The sequence below is a fragment of the Canis lupus genome, chromosome 23, assembly GCF_011100685.1.
Source record: "Canis lupus familiaris isolate Mischka breed German Shepherd chromosome 23, alternate assembly UU_Cfam_GSD_1.0, whole genome shotgun sequence".
NCBI classification, from domain to species: Eukaryota; Metazoa; Chordata; class Mammalia; order Carnivora; family Canidae; genus Canis; species Canis lupus.
The window spans coordinates 26,135,702-26,152,585 of record NC_049244.1 but is presented as its reverse complement, the minus strand read 5'-3'; the positions used below and the strand labels follow the sequence as shown (position 1 = coordinate 26,152,585).

Genomic DNA, 16,884 nt, shown 5'->3' with positions numbered 1-16,884 from the left:
AATTTAATTCAACCCCAAAAGAGAAGACCATGATTTAGCAAGCATGAGTTTCCCCAAATCACAAGGATGGTTGTTAGTAGAGTCAAGATCTGACCCAGTGTCCTGATCCCTAATTCAGTCTCCTTGCTCCTTAACTAAAACTATCACCTTGCTGGGACAGTCATGTGAAAGCTCCTTAACACTATACAACTTTCTTTATTTTTCTATAGATATCATCATTCTATAAACTTGTTCTCAACAGCCTTTTAAACATGATTCCTTCCTCCTCCTGATCAATTTCTTCTGCCTCAGAAATATCAGTTTAAGGTCTTATATTTTGGGCCATTATCTTGATCATTTTTACTTAGTTAGACCCTAAATGTAAAAGTGGGGAATACTTTTCTTTAGATACTAATGCCAATATTTTTCTTCTCTTAATCCTCAGAGAATTTATTTTTTTAATGCTTACAGAATTGGCTTCATTATACTTATATTATGTACCTATCTTATTGAGATAAAAAGTACTCTATTAAAATCTCAGATTCCACTAATAACACTGACTGATTTATTATATAGAATGCTACATCTAGAAGAGTGGATGATTCATAGCAAGATTAACCATATTTAGCCAGGGAAAAATTACCAAGATCGATAGGTTTAGATAATATATTCAGTTCTCCCTTCAGTAAAACCAAAAATAAATCATCTAAGTAGAGAATTCAAATAGTTATTTTAACAGGTTTTTTCCCCCACTCTGTATGATTCTAAGAATTCCTAATGCTGAGCTGAGTTTACCTTAAGTTTACAGACCAAAACTCAAATACTTCAGTGACAAGCAACCTCTTTCTTTATTCCTTTGTAGATATTTCATAGTTGTGGTTATTTTTTATAAAAAATATATACATAAAATATGGGATTTTTGATTTTATAATCAGACTCCTAAGCCTTACCAGAAAAAAATATGCTACCTTAGATAACAGAGAAATGATGGATTATATTTGACACATAATGAAACACTGTAGAGCAGAAATGATATAAAATTGTGTATTTTTATAGAAAATGGGTATAGGCACAAAGAAATCAAATCTTTTAAATCTATCAAAGAATAAATAGAGGTCATACTCAAATGTTGGAAGTCAACCGCAGAGGGAAAAGCAGAAATCCTTTAGAACTAAAATTTACGTTAAACTTGGAGGCCCAAGTGGCTCAGACAGAGCTTTGGCAACAGAGCCACAGACAGACGGACTCCAAGACAGTTCGACAACTGCCAACATGACTATTGGGAATTCTGCCAAAGAGCCAAAGGCTGGGATTACCACCGAATGCCTGGCATTCTCATACTCGTGTTTGAAGCTCTCTCTCTTATATTTCATCCAATATTTTTGTTTGGCTCAAAAGCATCAAGGATTCACAGATTTTTTTAGATCATTAAATGTTCTTATTTTCAAGAAATATAACATTAGTTGTAAAAGAGCACACTTTTTCTCTGAAGTGTAAAGAAAATTTTGGTGGCTTGCTTTAAGTTTAAATAGAGAAATCAGCATTAAAGTCGTTTGAATCTCTGTTTTATTAGGTTACTCTTCCACAAAATTAGAAAAATACATAATCCAAAAATAAAATGATTTAGTATTTCATTGTGTCATAAACTTTTCCAGAACCAGTGCTTTTTATAGCTCTAATGTCTTGGTCACATGGCCCCTGAGGCTCTACCTGGGTAAGCTGGTCTCTGTGAGAGGTACCAATGATAATGAAATGTGGTTATAAGGAGAGACAGTTGCTGAGCTACTTCCTTGAGTTATGAGGAAAGGGGAAGGCAGAACAACCCTCTGAGGGACAAGAGATGTGTGTTCCAGGTTCTCACGGTCAATGTACACTTACTTATTTTACCTGCTCAGTTGCTAGCCAGTGAAGTATGTGAATTTTGCCTACAACTTCAGGCAAATTCTGTCATTAAGCAATTCATCTGTCATTACACAAATTCCCCACTATGAATTCTTGGAGTCATGCTGAGAAACCATTTTTTCACTCAACTTAAAATTGTGCATACTCTATTTGGAAAGCTTACCTTTGGATCTCGAAGGAACAGAGCCTTAAGAATTAGTGAGTGTACGTCCCCAATTAGTGGGTAATGCATCAGAAGGCCAAGACAGGTCTGGTAGTTACTAGAGATCACTAAATAAGAGGAAAAAGAAGAATTCAGAAGCAATACTGTTTAAGATGTTTGCATTACTCAAGACTAAAAAATAACAACTTAGATTTAAAGAAAGCAAACCAATAACTCAATTAATTTGATAAAAGGAAATAGGGAGAAGGGATCTTTACCAAATGGCCTTTGAAGCAGCACACTGTACTGTTAACTGCAATCTAATATCTAGCACTTATCCTCAGGAGGTGTTGGAAGAAGAGCCTCAGATATAGAGATGTGTATGTTTGCAATATAAATAAACTCTTAGAAGCATGCATATTTATTGCCATTTATATATCTGTGTTTAAATGTCTCTAGTTTTGCTTAGAAATTAGTAACAAAAATCTTATGAATGGGAAAAAACAGTTTAAAATTCTAATAATATTTACCCTAATTATTATGCTTCAAAAGTTACATGTTACATTTATTCTTTTATATGTAAATATTACATAATTCAAAGTTTAAAAAATATAATTTCTTCCAATATTTTTTTCTAAAGGTAATGAGAAATTTAGGGGGAGGATCTATGCAGCATTTCTTGGGAGGAAAAATGTCAGAATCTTCATAGATAAGCCTAACTGTGTTCCTTAGACTGTCATTTAATTTTTTTCCCAAATCAACCTAATTATGGGCGCAATTATTAAACACATCTTTTCAGGCAGGTCTATGTAAACTACTTCATTTCTTGGCAATCCATCTGCCACTGCTGTCACAATCAGGCCCATTAACGACAATCGGTTTGTAAGCCACACTGACTGCTTCCACAGCATTGACTGTGAAGAAACTTTACAGTTACAACTTCCTGTTGTTGCAACTGAATCCTTTTCATTAATCTGAACAAGCAGTTGAAAAATATTCCATAGGAAAACAATTGTGATTCTACAGAAAACAACACAAATCACAAAATAAATAATTGTTTGTGATCAGAAATATCCTTGATTCCTAGATTTTTCTTCTTCTTTTGTTGGAAGCACCATTTTTTGCAACAGCTTCCCGCCCCCTCCCCCTTCCCATGAACATTATGGGGAAAGGAGACAGGACTGGGCAAAATGAATAATTATAATCTATGTAAGGAACCACTTTATCATCTTCATTTCCGTTGCTGATCTGACAGCTTGTAATTTCATACATCTGCTTTCATTTGTAAAGCACTCACTTATCCTACCCTTTCTATATCTGTTCAGCCTCTTCTCTTCTCATTCGTTCATTTTATCATATTCACATTCAGTTACCTGTTGGCCTTTTTTCTCTAGAATTCAGAAAGCTAGTATACTGAGAACTCTGTAATGTTTCCATGTGTGGTTTTCTTTGAGCTCTAACAAATAAATAGAACGTAGATAATCAATTCATCTTATAACTCATACTTTCCCAAATACTATAATTATATACTAGTAACTGACCCAGGAAGAATTCTTGTGTATTTTGCAAAAGAAGCAAATGGTTCTGGATTTGGGATTGAAAGATGTGGGCTTGAATCCTGTGACACCATATGAACCTTTTCTAAGGTTGCCATAAGATTAAAGGACATAATCTGTTTCGCTGATTGACAGCAGCTGCTCAAAACCTGTTGTGAGTAACCTCTCCGAGCATCAATTCAGTCATGTGGAAACAACTTCCTGATTAAAAAAATATATATATCCCCCTACTTTATTCAATCTAATAGCTATTTGTTGAGTACCTAATCCACGGCAGGGTCTATGTTAGGAGGGGATGCAGAGATAAACAAAACATTCCTTAGTCTAAAGAAAATTAAAGAGCTGAAGGGCAGATGTATAACAGCAAGCAGTTTTTGCTACTACCACTAAAATGGCAATAAATTACTAAAGGCTTTCTTTCTGAGACTAGGCCCTATGCCAAGAACTTTTCCTACATTATCTCATTTAATTTCTATGACAATCTTATTATAAGGTTATAATTATTATCCCTGTTTTACAGATGAGAAAACACTTAGGTTAAGTCATTTGCCCAAATCACTGTGTAGCTCAGACAAGGTCTGAGCTTTAATATGTGGCTTTGTTTGAAAAGGCAATTGTTTTAAAAATGAGATGACATAATAAATGCAGAGTCACTGCAAACAGAAGAGTCAATTTATATTATTACTCTCAAGCAGTAGTTTTTAAGGAGTTTGGAAGGTCAGCATAACCCAGTCTCTAGAATAGCCTGATATAGATAGGTATTTGTTATTTGTTGGGACGAGGGCAACAATTCTATTCTTACAACTTGATAGAACTTTTGAGGCTGAAGTAAGGTATAAAATATGTAAGGGAAGCCAACAGATGCATTAATATTCTACTTGCAGAATGAATGAAGGTGCTAACAGTCTTTCTCTCCTGTCTCCCTTTCATCCATCCAGTCACTGAATGTTAATGAATATTTCCTGAGCATCTACTATATCCTGGACACACAGAGAGTGTGCTAGAGATAAAATGACAAAAGAATCTAAGCTCTGAAGAGTAGCCGACCACGCCATCTGAAATACTGCTGTAGGGTGCTTGCTTCTGCAGCACATATACTAAAATTGGAATGATACAGAGAAGATTAGCATGGCTCCAGAGCAAGGATGACTCGCAAATTCAAGAAGCAAAATACTGCTGCAGGAGTTTAGGACATGCTACCCTGCAATATACCACTTTGGTATACTGATTATTTTGAGTTGTAGGCACTTGAAAAACAACAAATGCACAGTGAGGCTTTCTTTGAACTCCTCTTAACCGTCTAAAGATACATCCCCCAAGGGATGCCTGAGTGGCTCAGCAGTTGGGCCTCTGCCTTCAGTTCAGGACGTGATCCCTGGGATCCGGGATAGAGTCCCACATCGGGTTCCTTGCACGGAGCCTACTTCTCCCTCTGCATATGTCTCTGCGTCTCTCTCCCTCTCTGTGTGTCTCTCATGAATAAATAAAATCTTAAAAAAAAAAGATACATCCCCCAAAAGGAAGTCAGTTGCCATAAATTCCCCCAAGACAAACTTTGTCACAAATTCACACCTCTCATCTCTTTTTCTAAAGGCCCATTTGTCTTCCCTAAAATCACTTACTTTTCTCTAAGAGGTCTACATCTCCCCTCCACTTTCTTTATTAAGATGGTATTTAATCTTAAATTCTAAAACCATATCTTTGAGAGTTGCTCATTTTCCTGAGTATTTACCACATACAAATGAGTATACATTTATATGTGTGTGTCAATATATATTACACAACTGTAATATGTATTTTTATAATAAAATATATAATTATATAATAATATAAGATACGTATGTTAATAAGCTTCTGCCTTTCTTGTTAATCTGTTTTTTTTTTTGTTAAATAATCTCAGCTAAAAACTTAAATGCGTATAAGTAAAGCTTTACTTCCCTATAGCACCCTGTCTTTGGATAATACTATCTCTAATTTATTAATGAAAACTTGCACCTTGAGAACACTTTTAATCTGCAGTTACATACACTAAGGATTAAGTTCCTTTTGAATAACTGTGCCAAATTTCGAGTAGGCAAGCGAGAATAACACAAGCTATTTTAAAAACAAAATAGTGGGGATCTGAGAGAATAAGAATTTAGTTTTGATCTTTATAGCAAATTTTTGTTGAATGTGCCAAATTCACCTGCAGTCCTATTCCCTCTCTAGTGTTTACTCTATCAGGGCAGTGAAAGATTTAAAAAAGGCTGACTTTTTGGTATCTCCCTATATTTGAAATCAAGTATGTATATGCTTTAAAAACAAAGTACAGCAGCCTGGGTGGCTCAGCGGTTTAGCGCCACCTTTGGCCCCAGGGCGTGATCCTGGAGACCCTGGATGGAGTCCCATGTCAGGCTCTCTGCATGGAGCCTGCTTGTGTCTCTGCCTCTCTCTGTGTCCTTCATGAATGAATAAATAAAATCTTTAAAAACAAAAAACAAAGCAGAACAAAACAAAACAACAACAACAAAAAACAAAGTACCGAAGTTACACACTCTGAAGAGCTCATTCACAGAACTATAAGACAAAGGTAAGTGGTAACTAGGAAAACATACTGGATTTGGGATCAGACGATCTAGATTATAATCTAATTTAGATTTAGATCAGATTGCTGGCCAGTCACCTATTCTGTGTGTGGACTTCATTTTTTCCCCATTTATAAAACAATAATAATGCTTACTCTATCTTCAGGGTTTCTGTAAGGGTGGCACAGATGCAAGGTAGTATGTTTCCCATATCGCTTAATTCTTGCTGAATGCACTCCCTCCGCATGACGCAAAGTTGACTTCTCTGTCTCTACTTTTAAATGGTACACGACTGTTCTGGAGTTGTTTAAGGGAGCTGGTTTAAATAGTTTCTCCAGTAATGACAAAAAACTAATGAAATCAGTAAAGATAATCAGAGGATGTTATTGTTTTGAGAAAGCTTAGACCTTAAATAACTTATGTATAATTCAAAGTTAACTGCCCCTACAATTTTAACACTTGTAAGTAAAACACTTCATCCAAATTACTTATTTTTATATTTAGATACACTTACTTTCCCAAGGTAACAAAATGGACTGGGAACAACTACCAAAGAATGTAAAACTAAATGTAGACTGCCTTTAATTTCCTCTAAAATTAAGAAAAGTAGTAGCTATCACTTATTAAGCATCTATAATGTGCATGGCAAGTTGCCATATATTATACAAATGCCCTGTGAGCCTCCTAATCCCCACTAAGGTAAGTATTATCATCAACTCCACATTTTAGACAAGGAGATGGCCGTGCAGAGAGAATAAACAACACATCTGAGGCCAGTGGGCTCCTAAATGGCAGAGAGGGCTGAACCCAGGTCTGTGAGGCTGAAAGCCTCACTCTTCACCACTGTACCTTATACCATCCTATATTCCTAGAAGAAAATGTCACAACAAGAGTATCCATGTACAGAAGCCAAATTTAGACACAGTGCAAATGGCTTCTAAACACTAACTATGTGTGAGGCACAGAGAAGCCTCAAAGATATACTGAGAAAAGCCCTCCATATATAAGGCCAGGTAAAGTAAATATTTAGAAATAGGCATAAATTCTTGAAGTTAGTTATTAAGTGGCATATAAAACAAATAATCATGAATATAAAATTAGAATACTTACCTAACAACAACAAAAAGGAAAACTTAAAGGCTTTAACATAATTATGGTACCTCCCCCACTGAAAACAAAGCTGATATGTATGTAAGTGTCCTGCACGGTACCTGGCATGCAGAAGACATTCAATAAATGCTATGTGCTCTGAAAAAATATTTGTTGAGGATCCAAAACATGATGGGAAAGAAACAATACTTATTGCATTCATTGTCTTGAACTATTAAAAAACCCGTACTATTTTAACTTCCCTAGTTATAAAAAATGGCAACATACAAAATAGGGTTTCAAATGGACCAAAAAACCAGGTGGGGGTAGGGAGTAATCATAAATAAAAAGAACAAAGCTTATTCTTTTCAGTCTTGGAGAAAGCCAGGGATAAAACCAAGTAATACACTTCTCCAAACAAAGTGATTTTTGTCTAGTGTTTACAATTCTAAGATTTTGTCCTTCCGGGTTTTCCTCCCTGCTTGACATTGTGACAACTGCTTCACTGAGCACCATCAATCACAGCAACATCCATTCTCAAAACCTAAGATAAACACATATTCTTCTATAAACAATGAGATGGTCCTTATTTCTCTAGTAGATTTTGTGTATAAATATGAGAGTTTTAAATTAGATTTTTGGGAAAAGGACAATCTCAAATTCAGAGTAGCCCACTCTTTTGTCTTGAAAAAATCTTAAAAAATTTTTTTTTAAGATTTTAAGTAATCTCTATGCGTAATAAGGGGCTCAAACTCACAACTCCAGAGATCACAAGTCACATGCTCTACTGACTGAGCTAGCCAGACGCCCCTCAAAAAAACCTTTAAGAAGTGCTCTTAATGCTTTCCAAGCTTAATACACTTTAAACAGAATTTATTTTAATCAGATCAAACAACATAAGAGATCTTCTCAAGAATTTATACCTTTAAACATATGGTGTTGTCAACTGAAAGGTAGTAAGCAAGCAAGCATCCAAGTGGAGAACTAATAGCGGGTAGGGTATGAGCATAGGATGAAAAACACCATACTAGTGAAGTCAGCATGACTGCACACTCACTCCAGAGTGCCAATGGTCCTGGCATTAAGTTTGAAGCAAATCAGGTCCCTGTACAGACTTAAATTTTGTCATCGTCTCCATCTTGTTACCTAGTAAGGGCATAAATGAGATGATACAGTGCAGAAACCTTTAAGTCTTTAAATGCAAGTTATTACCATTGTGTAATAATTGTAGGGATATGCCTAGAATCAGGGCCTGAGTTCTATCTCCACATTATAAAATGTTACAGAAACAAAATCTAAAAAATTTAGCATGTATTAAAATTTAGGAAAGAAAATAATAAATCTGATTCATAGTTTTTGCCTCTTATTTTTTTAAATCCAAATGAAAGAAAACCATAGGTCAGGCTTTTAATTAATTACTTGTTTGTCTGAATCTGAATACAGATAGATACATACATACATTTTACTTCGTTGCTTAGTGATTTTTAATTCCTTGCTTAGAAGTATAGATCTGTCAGTAAAAAGGGTTGAGGTACAGAAGATATTTAAGAAGTGTTGAAAATCTCTCTTTTGTTAGACTTCATGTATTCAACTCAGTTAACTAGCATTTATTAAATATCTATTTTGTTCCATATACTGATATGACAAGAAAAAAGACACAATCCTAGTTTTCTCTTCATAATGCAGTGAAAGAGGAGCGTAAGACTATAAAACAGGACATATTTGATAACAGTGGCACATACGAGGGGCTGTGACAACTCCTGGAGTGGAAAGCTGCAAGGTCAGTGAGTATCATCCATCAGGTGGAAGTAAACGGAGGCAGGATACTGAGTAGTTCCTATGGCAGAATGCTGAGGAGAAATGGAGACATGGAAGCAGGTCCTGCTTACAGGGAGATAGAGTTTAGATTTTATTCTCTATTTGTTATCCCTACTGAAGGACTGTAAGTGATGTGATCAGATTTCTTTTTAGAAAGATTAATGCCAGCATAGGGTGATCAGTGGGAGGGAGGAGGAAGGACAAGATGCATGGAGCCAGCTAAAGTTTCTGGTAATACTACAGAGAGGAGAGGATGAATACTTGAAGTAAGCAAGGGGAAGTGGAGTACAGTGGGCAGAAATTGCTGGAAAAATGGATAGGTCTTTATATACAATTGAATTTGGGGAGTGTGTGCATATGATGAGAAGCAGAAAAACAAAAGCAGACAGTAAGAAATTATCAATAAAAATGTTAATGAATTTACATAATAAGGCTACTTAATATAGTGATTTTTAATTATTTCTTTGTGGACGTTTTAAACACAGTTCCGATTTTTATGAAAGTTAGACATGTACATAATTTAAAAATTCCAATCATTTAAGGCAGCTGATAATGAATACAGCACTTGCTGTCTCCTACCCTGTATTTCCCAATACCCAGAAGCACTTGCTTTCTTTTAGCTGATTAAGAAAAATTTACCTTCCATATTGTGAGAAAAAACATGCTGTCTAACTAACTCTTACTTTAAATGTTGTCTACTGACTTCCCATTTAAGCTTTAATTCATCCTTAGCACTGAAAGCCAACCCTCTGCCAACCTCCACATCATACATGCATTCCTTGTCCCCTCCCCCGATGATGTTACACCATAATTCTAGTTAAACCAATTTTTAGAGTTTCCACTTTTATAACAGGGCAAACATTATTACAGCTAAGTTAACAGTGTATCATGACTCCTCCCCCTGTTTCCACAGCCCTTTTTTCTTTCTTGGGATTTATAACGGTCTTGTTTTCCAATTGCTATGTTGTGTATGTATTTAACAGGAGTTTATCCTTAAATATTCTCCCATTTGTATACATTTATTTTTGAAACTTCAAAAAAATTTTCAGGTGCTTTTGTCAATTTCTTTCCTTCCCTCTCTCCCTTTCTTTCCTTTTCTTTCCAGGAAATTTCTCAATTTCTCATGAGCTCTCTGGTCTGTTCCATCATTGTGGGGATGCCCTCTACCTCTTGCAAGTGTTATACCCTTATTTCCTCAAGTGCCTAGCTTCTTTCTTGCTTTACACCCTTGTTTTGAGGAGCACATCCTCTAAAGGCTTTATGCACAGGACAGGAATTAAAAAAAAAAAAAACTTTTCTGTTTGAAACATTTATTGTGACAATTAATAGTCTAGGTATGGAATTCCAGGCTGGATATACATTTTCCTGGGAAAATTGGGAGCATGGTTCCAGAGTATTTTGGCTTCCAGTTAAAAAGTCTCACACCATTCTAATTCCCATTCTTCTATGTGACCTGTTTCTCTTTTCCCACCCCCATCTAAATTTAGAGTAATGCACCTTTAATTTGCATGTATTTTCACATATAATGGACCCTTTCAATTTAGAAACTCATGTTTTTCTGTTCAATTAGAAATTTCTCTTTAATTGCTTCACTGATGATTTTCTCCCTTCTGTTTTTTTGTTTATTCTGTTTCTCATTTCTTTCTTCTTTCTCTCTATTAGAAGAAATCTCATTATCTAGATGTTGGATCTCTTGGCCCAGTCCTTCAATTTTCTTTCTTATTTTCTAAATCTGTTTTATGTGCTGTTTCCTGGAATACTTTTCAATTTTATATTCCAAACCATCTTACTTGCATCATATTTTTATTATCAATACATTTTCCCTTTTTTAAAAGATTTTATTTGAGAGAGAGAGAGAAAAAGAAAGAGAGAGAACATGAGCAGGGGAGAGAGGCAGAGGGAAAATCAGACTCCCCGCTGAAAAGGGATTTTCAACACAGGGTTTGATCCCAGAACCCCAAGATCATGACTTAAGCCAAAGACAGATGCTCAACTGACTGAGCCACCCAGGTGCCCCTAATACTTTTTCCTTTGAATCACGCTTTTCCTAGCTCTCTGAGATGTTCCCTCCTCCTTGTGTAGTCTCTGTGTACAGAGACTGTTGTTTTTCTCTCCTGGATGCTTATTTAGATCTCTGCTTTTATTTTTATGCTTTCCTCAAATGTTTGGTGATTTATGGCTACCTGCTCATGTCTAAGAGTGGGGCGGTACAAAGGTAACTTCAAGCTTTGTGTGCATGAATGGGTGGGTGTTTTAACTCTAGGGTTTACACAGGTCATTCTTAGGTAATCCGTGAACCTAGATTTTTAGGCTTTTTCTCTTGGGCTCACTGGATTCCCCCAAAAAGGATCTCCCAAATTTCTTCTAGAAGGAGGAAGTTTGGTTCTAGTGATCTGGGAACAGTAAAGATGGTGAAAGAACACTGGTGGCCTCCATATTCACTGAAACTGCCCGAGTCCCTAGTCCAGAAATCCTCCATTTTACCACCTCCAGGATATATCCTCAAGGTACAGGTTGGATATCTGCTTCTTAAACAGTCTTTTAATCAGTTCTTGTTCTTCAGTCTTAACTTCTTCCTTCTTCCTACCAATTCCCAGCAATACCTAGCACTGCCAATTTCTATACTTTTAGGAATTTTATGGGTTATTTCTTGGCTTTCCTCATTATCAATTTTGTATCTAGTTTTCTTGGATCTGCTAAGTCAGTTATCAGTCACCTATCTGCTTTCCTGTTTCCAAAATCTCAGTAATCTCCTTCCTAATTCTCTGTGTCCTGGGTGTTTATGCCATTTTAATGGGGTTTCAGAAGCAACAGTGGTAAATAGAGGAGCTTAATATAACATCTCAAATCTGATATCCTTAGTCACTGACATTCCTATTCAGCATCTGGGCAATGAACTACTGGGAAGAAGAATCTAGGTGAGGAAGTAACTGAGTGGGAAAAGCTGAGGAAGAAGGAGAGAGCAGAGGAAGGTGAGTGAGAAAGCTGGGAAGTCAGTAGTCAGGAAGCCCAAGATCACTGTCTCCTTTTCTCTAATGGTCAGAAAGAATGGCTGTAATCAACTTGCAGGACTATTCACATTATATTTTGACAGCAACAGATGGACATGAAATCTTGAGTATTTCTGGGTAAGATTCTAGTGATACATATGATTTTGCTGGCTTTTGCCCATAAAAAGGTATTGTAAAGTTCCTGAATCCATCATTGTATTGCTTTCTAGGGCAATGGAAAAATGTGGGATGGGAGTAAGAACACAGAGAGGCAAGATTATGGCATCAGGAAAGAAGACTACTTCCTCCCCTTTAATAAAAGGCCAAAATAGGTATGGACTCTTAATTTTGAACATGAAACAAGATTTCCAGGAGCATAATTTTTCTTTCATATCTCTATTCCTGTAGTTGTATAAATTAGAAGTATTTTCAGGCAAAAAAAAAAAAAAAGGACATTAAAAAGACAATGTGACACATATTAGAATGGTCAAAACCCAAAACAGTGACACTACCAAATGTGGAGCAATAAGAACTTTCATTCACTGCTAGTGGTAATGCTAAGTGGCACAGCCATTTTAGAGGACAGTGTAGCCACTATGTTGAAATTTCTTTTTTAGGCCTGATCATAAGCAATTACAAAGAAATGATAATTACTTTTATGTATCAATTTGACTGGCCTATAGGATGCCCAGATTGTTGGTAAGTTATTAGTTCTAGGTATGTCTGGGTATATGTCTAGAAAAGATTAGCATTTGATTTAGTGGACTGAGTGATGAGATCTGCCCTCAATGACAGTAGGCATCATCCAATCCACTGGGGTCCCAAATGGAACAAAAGAATGAAGGAAAGGTGAATCCTCTCTCTCTCTCTTCTTGAGCTGAAATGTCTATTGTCTCTTGGTCTTGGATATGAAATCTCCTGGTCTTTGAGCCTTTGGACTCTGAGACTTCCAACATAAGACCCCTGGTCCTCAGGCCTTCAGACTCAGACTGACTTATATCACTGGCTATCCTGCTTCTGCAGCTTGCAGATGACTGACTTTGAGACTTCTGGGCCTCCATAACTGTGCAGGGCAATTCTTTTAATAAATCTCTTCATATATATCTGCATTTATATTATAATGGTTCCTTTTTCTCTGGAGAACTCTAATACAAAAAGCTCTACCTGACAAGTCTTACCTCATAGTCTGAGGCAGAAAATGGGTCTATGCCACAGCAGACACGGTGCACAGCCAATACACTCTGGTTTCTGAAAGATGTTGCAATCATGGTCTTGGCCAACTGAGCCCACATGACCTTTCACATATTTCTATTCCTAGCCATGGTGCCTTCATTCCTAGATTTATCTGAACTCTCAGGCATTGATCCTTTTCATATGCCTCTGCTGGGACCTTTTTATGGGGGTAGAAAGAAGAACTCTTGAAGATACTTTCCCTCATTTGTTTTAGTTCTCAGTTGTTTTCTACTCCTAGCCTTTCCACCTCATCCCCCACTCATGCCCGTAAACCACTGCCACTTCAGGGTCCTTAAACTACCAGTCTTTTGTTCAGGGCTTCTTCAAGGGGGGAGATAACACCACATCTATGCTGATCTACATGATCCTCAACCAGTGTGCCATTCTATGGGTGAAATGGAACGAGGGAGCTGACAATCTCTCCAATTTTTGACCCTTACTGATAGCACAACAAGAAGTGATTAAAGGCTTATTTTATTAACTCTTCCATTTTTGACTTGCTTTTTTTGTTTTTAAGATTTATTTATTCATGAGAGACACAGAGAGGCAGAGACATAGACAGAGGAAGAAGCAGGCTCCCTGTAGGGGGCCTGATGGGGTACTTGATCCCAGATCCCAGGATCACGCCCTGAGACAAAGGCAGACGCTCAACTGCTGAGCCACTAAGGTGTCGAGACCTGTTGTTTTAATTGGCTACTCTAACACCTAACAGCTCAGGTCTCTCTCCTGCCCAGCTCAGCTGAGCTCCTGAAATTTACCATATTATCCAGCAATCATGCTCCTTGGTATTTACCCAAATGAAATGAAAACTTATGTCCATACAAAAATTTGCATGCTAATATTTGTAGTGTCCTTAATCATAGTTGCCAAAACTTGGAAGAAACTAAGATGTCCTTTAGTAGGTGAATGGATAAACTGTGGTACATCCAGATAATGGAATATTATTCAGAGCTAAAAAGAAATGAGCTATCAAGTCCTAAAAAGACATAGGAGAAACTGATATGCATATTACTAAGTGAAAGAACCTAATCTAAAAAGGCTACACACTATATGATTCCAGCTATATGGTATTCTGGAAAAGGTAAAACTATGAAGACAATAAGATCAGTGGTTGTCATGGGTTACGGGGATGAACAGGCAAAGCACAGAGGATTTTTACAGCAGGGAAGCTATGCAGGTAATACTATAGTGAGGGATAGATATCACTATACGTTTGTCCAAATCCATAGAAGGTACTACACCAAACGTGAATTGTATTGTAAACTAGGGACGTTAGGAGATGATGATGTGTCATTGTAGGCTCAATTATAACAAGTGTACTACTATTGTGGGGGATGTTGACAGTGGGGTAGGCTGTGTGTATGTGTGTAGGGAGGCTGGTATCTGGGAACTCTGCACATTCAACTCAATTTTGCTGCAAAGCTAAAATTTCTTTAAAAAGCTCTATTTAAAAAAAAAAAGTCTAACCATAAAAAAATATGCTACTATGATGTATCAGCCTATGTTAGTGAAATTTTGAAAGATTTTTAGCTAAAATATAAAGTAATATAAATGGTAGTTGTAACTCAAAGGGTCATATAAATATCCATATCTGAGATGGTCATAGAACGACCTACAATATTTAATGTCTGAGAGGGGAGAGAGCTGGCAGTCAGGAATTGCTTAAACACTCCTTTAAAAATAAGACCACCAATTTGTGTTTTGATAAAAACTCAATGACACATTACTATGTGATTTAAGAGAGCCTTTGTTTCTTAGTCCCTGAGGTTGGGTAAGACTTTTCCAGAAAAGACAAATAAATTCAATTTGTAGTTGAAACAAAATGCATTGTGACATCAGTATAATGTTGAACATGCTCTTAATGAGAAAATAGAGAAATAGAAATTCTGGGGTAGGACAGATGGAAACTCTGGCAGAGAGACACGTAGTGGCTGAGAAGTTAACCAGAGGTCTAAAGTGAAATGAAAAGGAACAATGTTTATAAACTATGAAGAAGACACAACTGCCACACCAGGCCAGGCCAAGAGATGGCTAAAGACACCCTTACAGAAAACCCAGGAAAATGACAGGGTTGTGGCATGTTCATGCTACCTGAAAACACAAGGCAGGAAGTGGGTAGAAGTGCCAAGAAGAAAAGTTTTCCATTTACCAAGTGTTCAGAGAGAATATTAAGAGACAACAAACGTTTAAGAGATACTTTCTAGTTAGGAAAATCTGTTAAATTAAGTTGACTACAGTATTTTAGTTACAAACAATGTACAAGACAAAAGGTATGGTACACATTGTAAATCAGAGGAAATGTTTTTCTTTGGTACTAGTAAAAAATCTTCAGTAGAAAAAAAGATGTGAAAATTTTTATGCTTAAAGAGTAGACAATGCTTTCTTTAAAAGCACATCAAAAAATGTATTTTAAAAGATATATTTATTTGAGTTCTTATTCTACAAGCTTCGTGGCTCCTGTATTCTCAGCAATTACTGTACACATACCCATGCCACCTCCCCAGCCCAGGTCTCTAGGACACTCATCCATCTGAGATCACCCCAAATACTGAGCACATAAAGAGCTTCAGATGCTTTGAGGGTTAAGGAAGAACTGTAACACATGTGGTTCTGGTCCTGAAGGGCTTACAACCTATTTTCAAAGATGGTACTAACATGCAATAAGGAACAACATAAGACAGAGTATAATTAAGTGCTACACTGAGTTGTATTGATTAAAATCTTTTAGGAATGTAAAAGTGAGAAATTAATGTGGGCTAGAAAAATTGGGGAAGGTTTGGGGGAAAGCTGCCTTGCCCTAGGCCTGAAAATAGAGCATAATTTAGGTAGGGAGAGCCAAGAGAAGGAGGGAACCACTTGAGTGGACTTTATTATAGTATGGAGTAAGTCAGTAAAAACAATAGCATGATGAGAATATGGCTTTTATGAAACTATTATAGGATTAACAGTTCATGATTAGATCCTTATCTCCTAACCTTTATTAATGTATATAAAGCTTAGTCCATATAATCCAGCAAAGAATAAAAAATAAAACCACTTCTTATAACACATAAGAAAACAAACATGTTATGGTTTGATTAAAATGTTTGAGTAATTCTATTTAAACATAATTTTAGTAAAGCAAAAGTTTCATTCAAAGAACAGCCATTTGACCATGATTTCAATGATTAAATGTTAAAATCTGTATAGATAATGTTCATATTTTTGTTTTTCCCAATGTGAAAATTTACTTTTACTTAATAAAAGTAAGGTAGGGCTTGAGAAACGGAAAAGGCAATGTGAGAACTAACCCACCTGTCGCTAGTCCCTTTGGCCTTAATCTGGCTTCCTAACTTCTAAACATGGAGGTTGGGCTCAATCTCTGAAGCGTCATATAGAACTTGATGTTTATAAGAAATCTACTAAGTGGTTGAATACTATACTTGCCTGACTAGATTACTTTTAAAGTGAATAGAAGTTTTGTTCGAGGTATATAAAGAAAATTAGAAGAATACTTTTGTTAAAAATTAAGTATGAGATGCCAACAGTAGTGAAAAGGGCAGAACAAGAACAAAGGAGGGGCACTAGGATCCAACCCTACAGACCAACTGTTAAATTATTTAAATGCCAAG

General features: G+C 36.3%; 1 protein-coding gene and 1 non-coding gene across 9 annotated transcripts in view; one reads left to right on the top strand and one right to left on the bottom strand.

The window, feature by feature from the left end:
* TBC1D5 (TBC1 domain family member 5) overlaps positions 1-16,884 on the bottom strand; it is a 542,853-nt gene that overhangs the window by 116,852 nt on the left and 409,117 nt on the right. For all 8 annotated transcript variants that reach the window (XM_038570747.1, XM_038570749.1, XM_038570748.1 and 5 more), the window contains one exon: positions 2,045-2,151. In XM_038570747.1, the coding sequence (XP_038426675.1) occupies positions 2,045-2,151 (107 nt within the window). The remainder of the gene's footprint in view (positions 1-2,044; positions 2,152-16,884) is intronic.
* On the top strand, positions 4,653-4,759 carry LOC119865489. Its single transcript, XR_005377316.1, has one exon. It is a non-coding gene; the product is annotated as a U6 spliceosomal RNA (small nuclear RNA).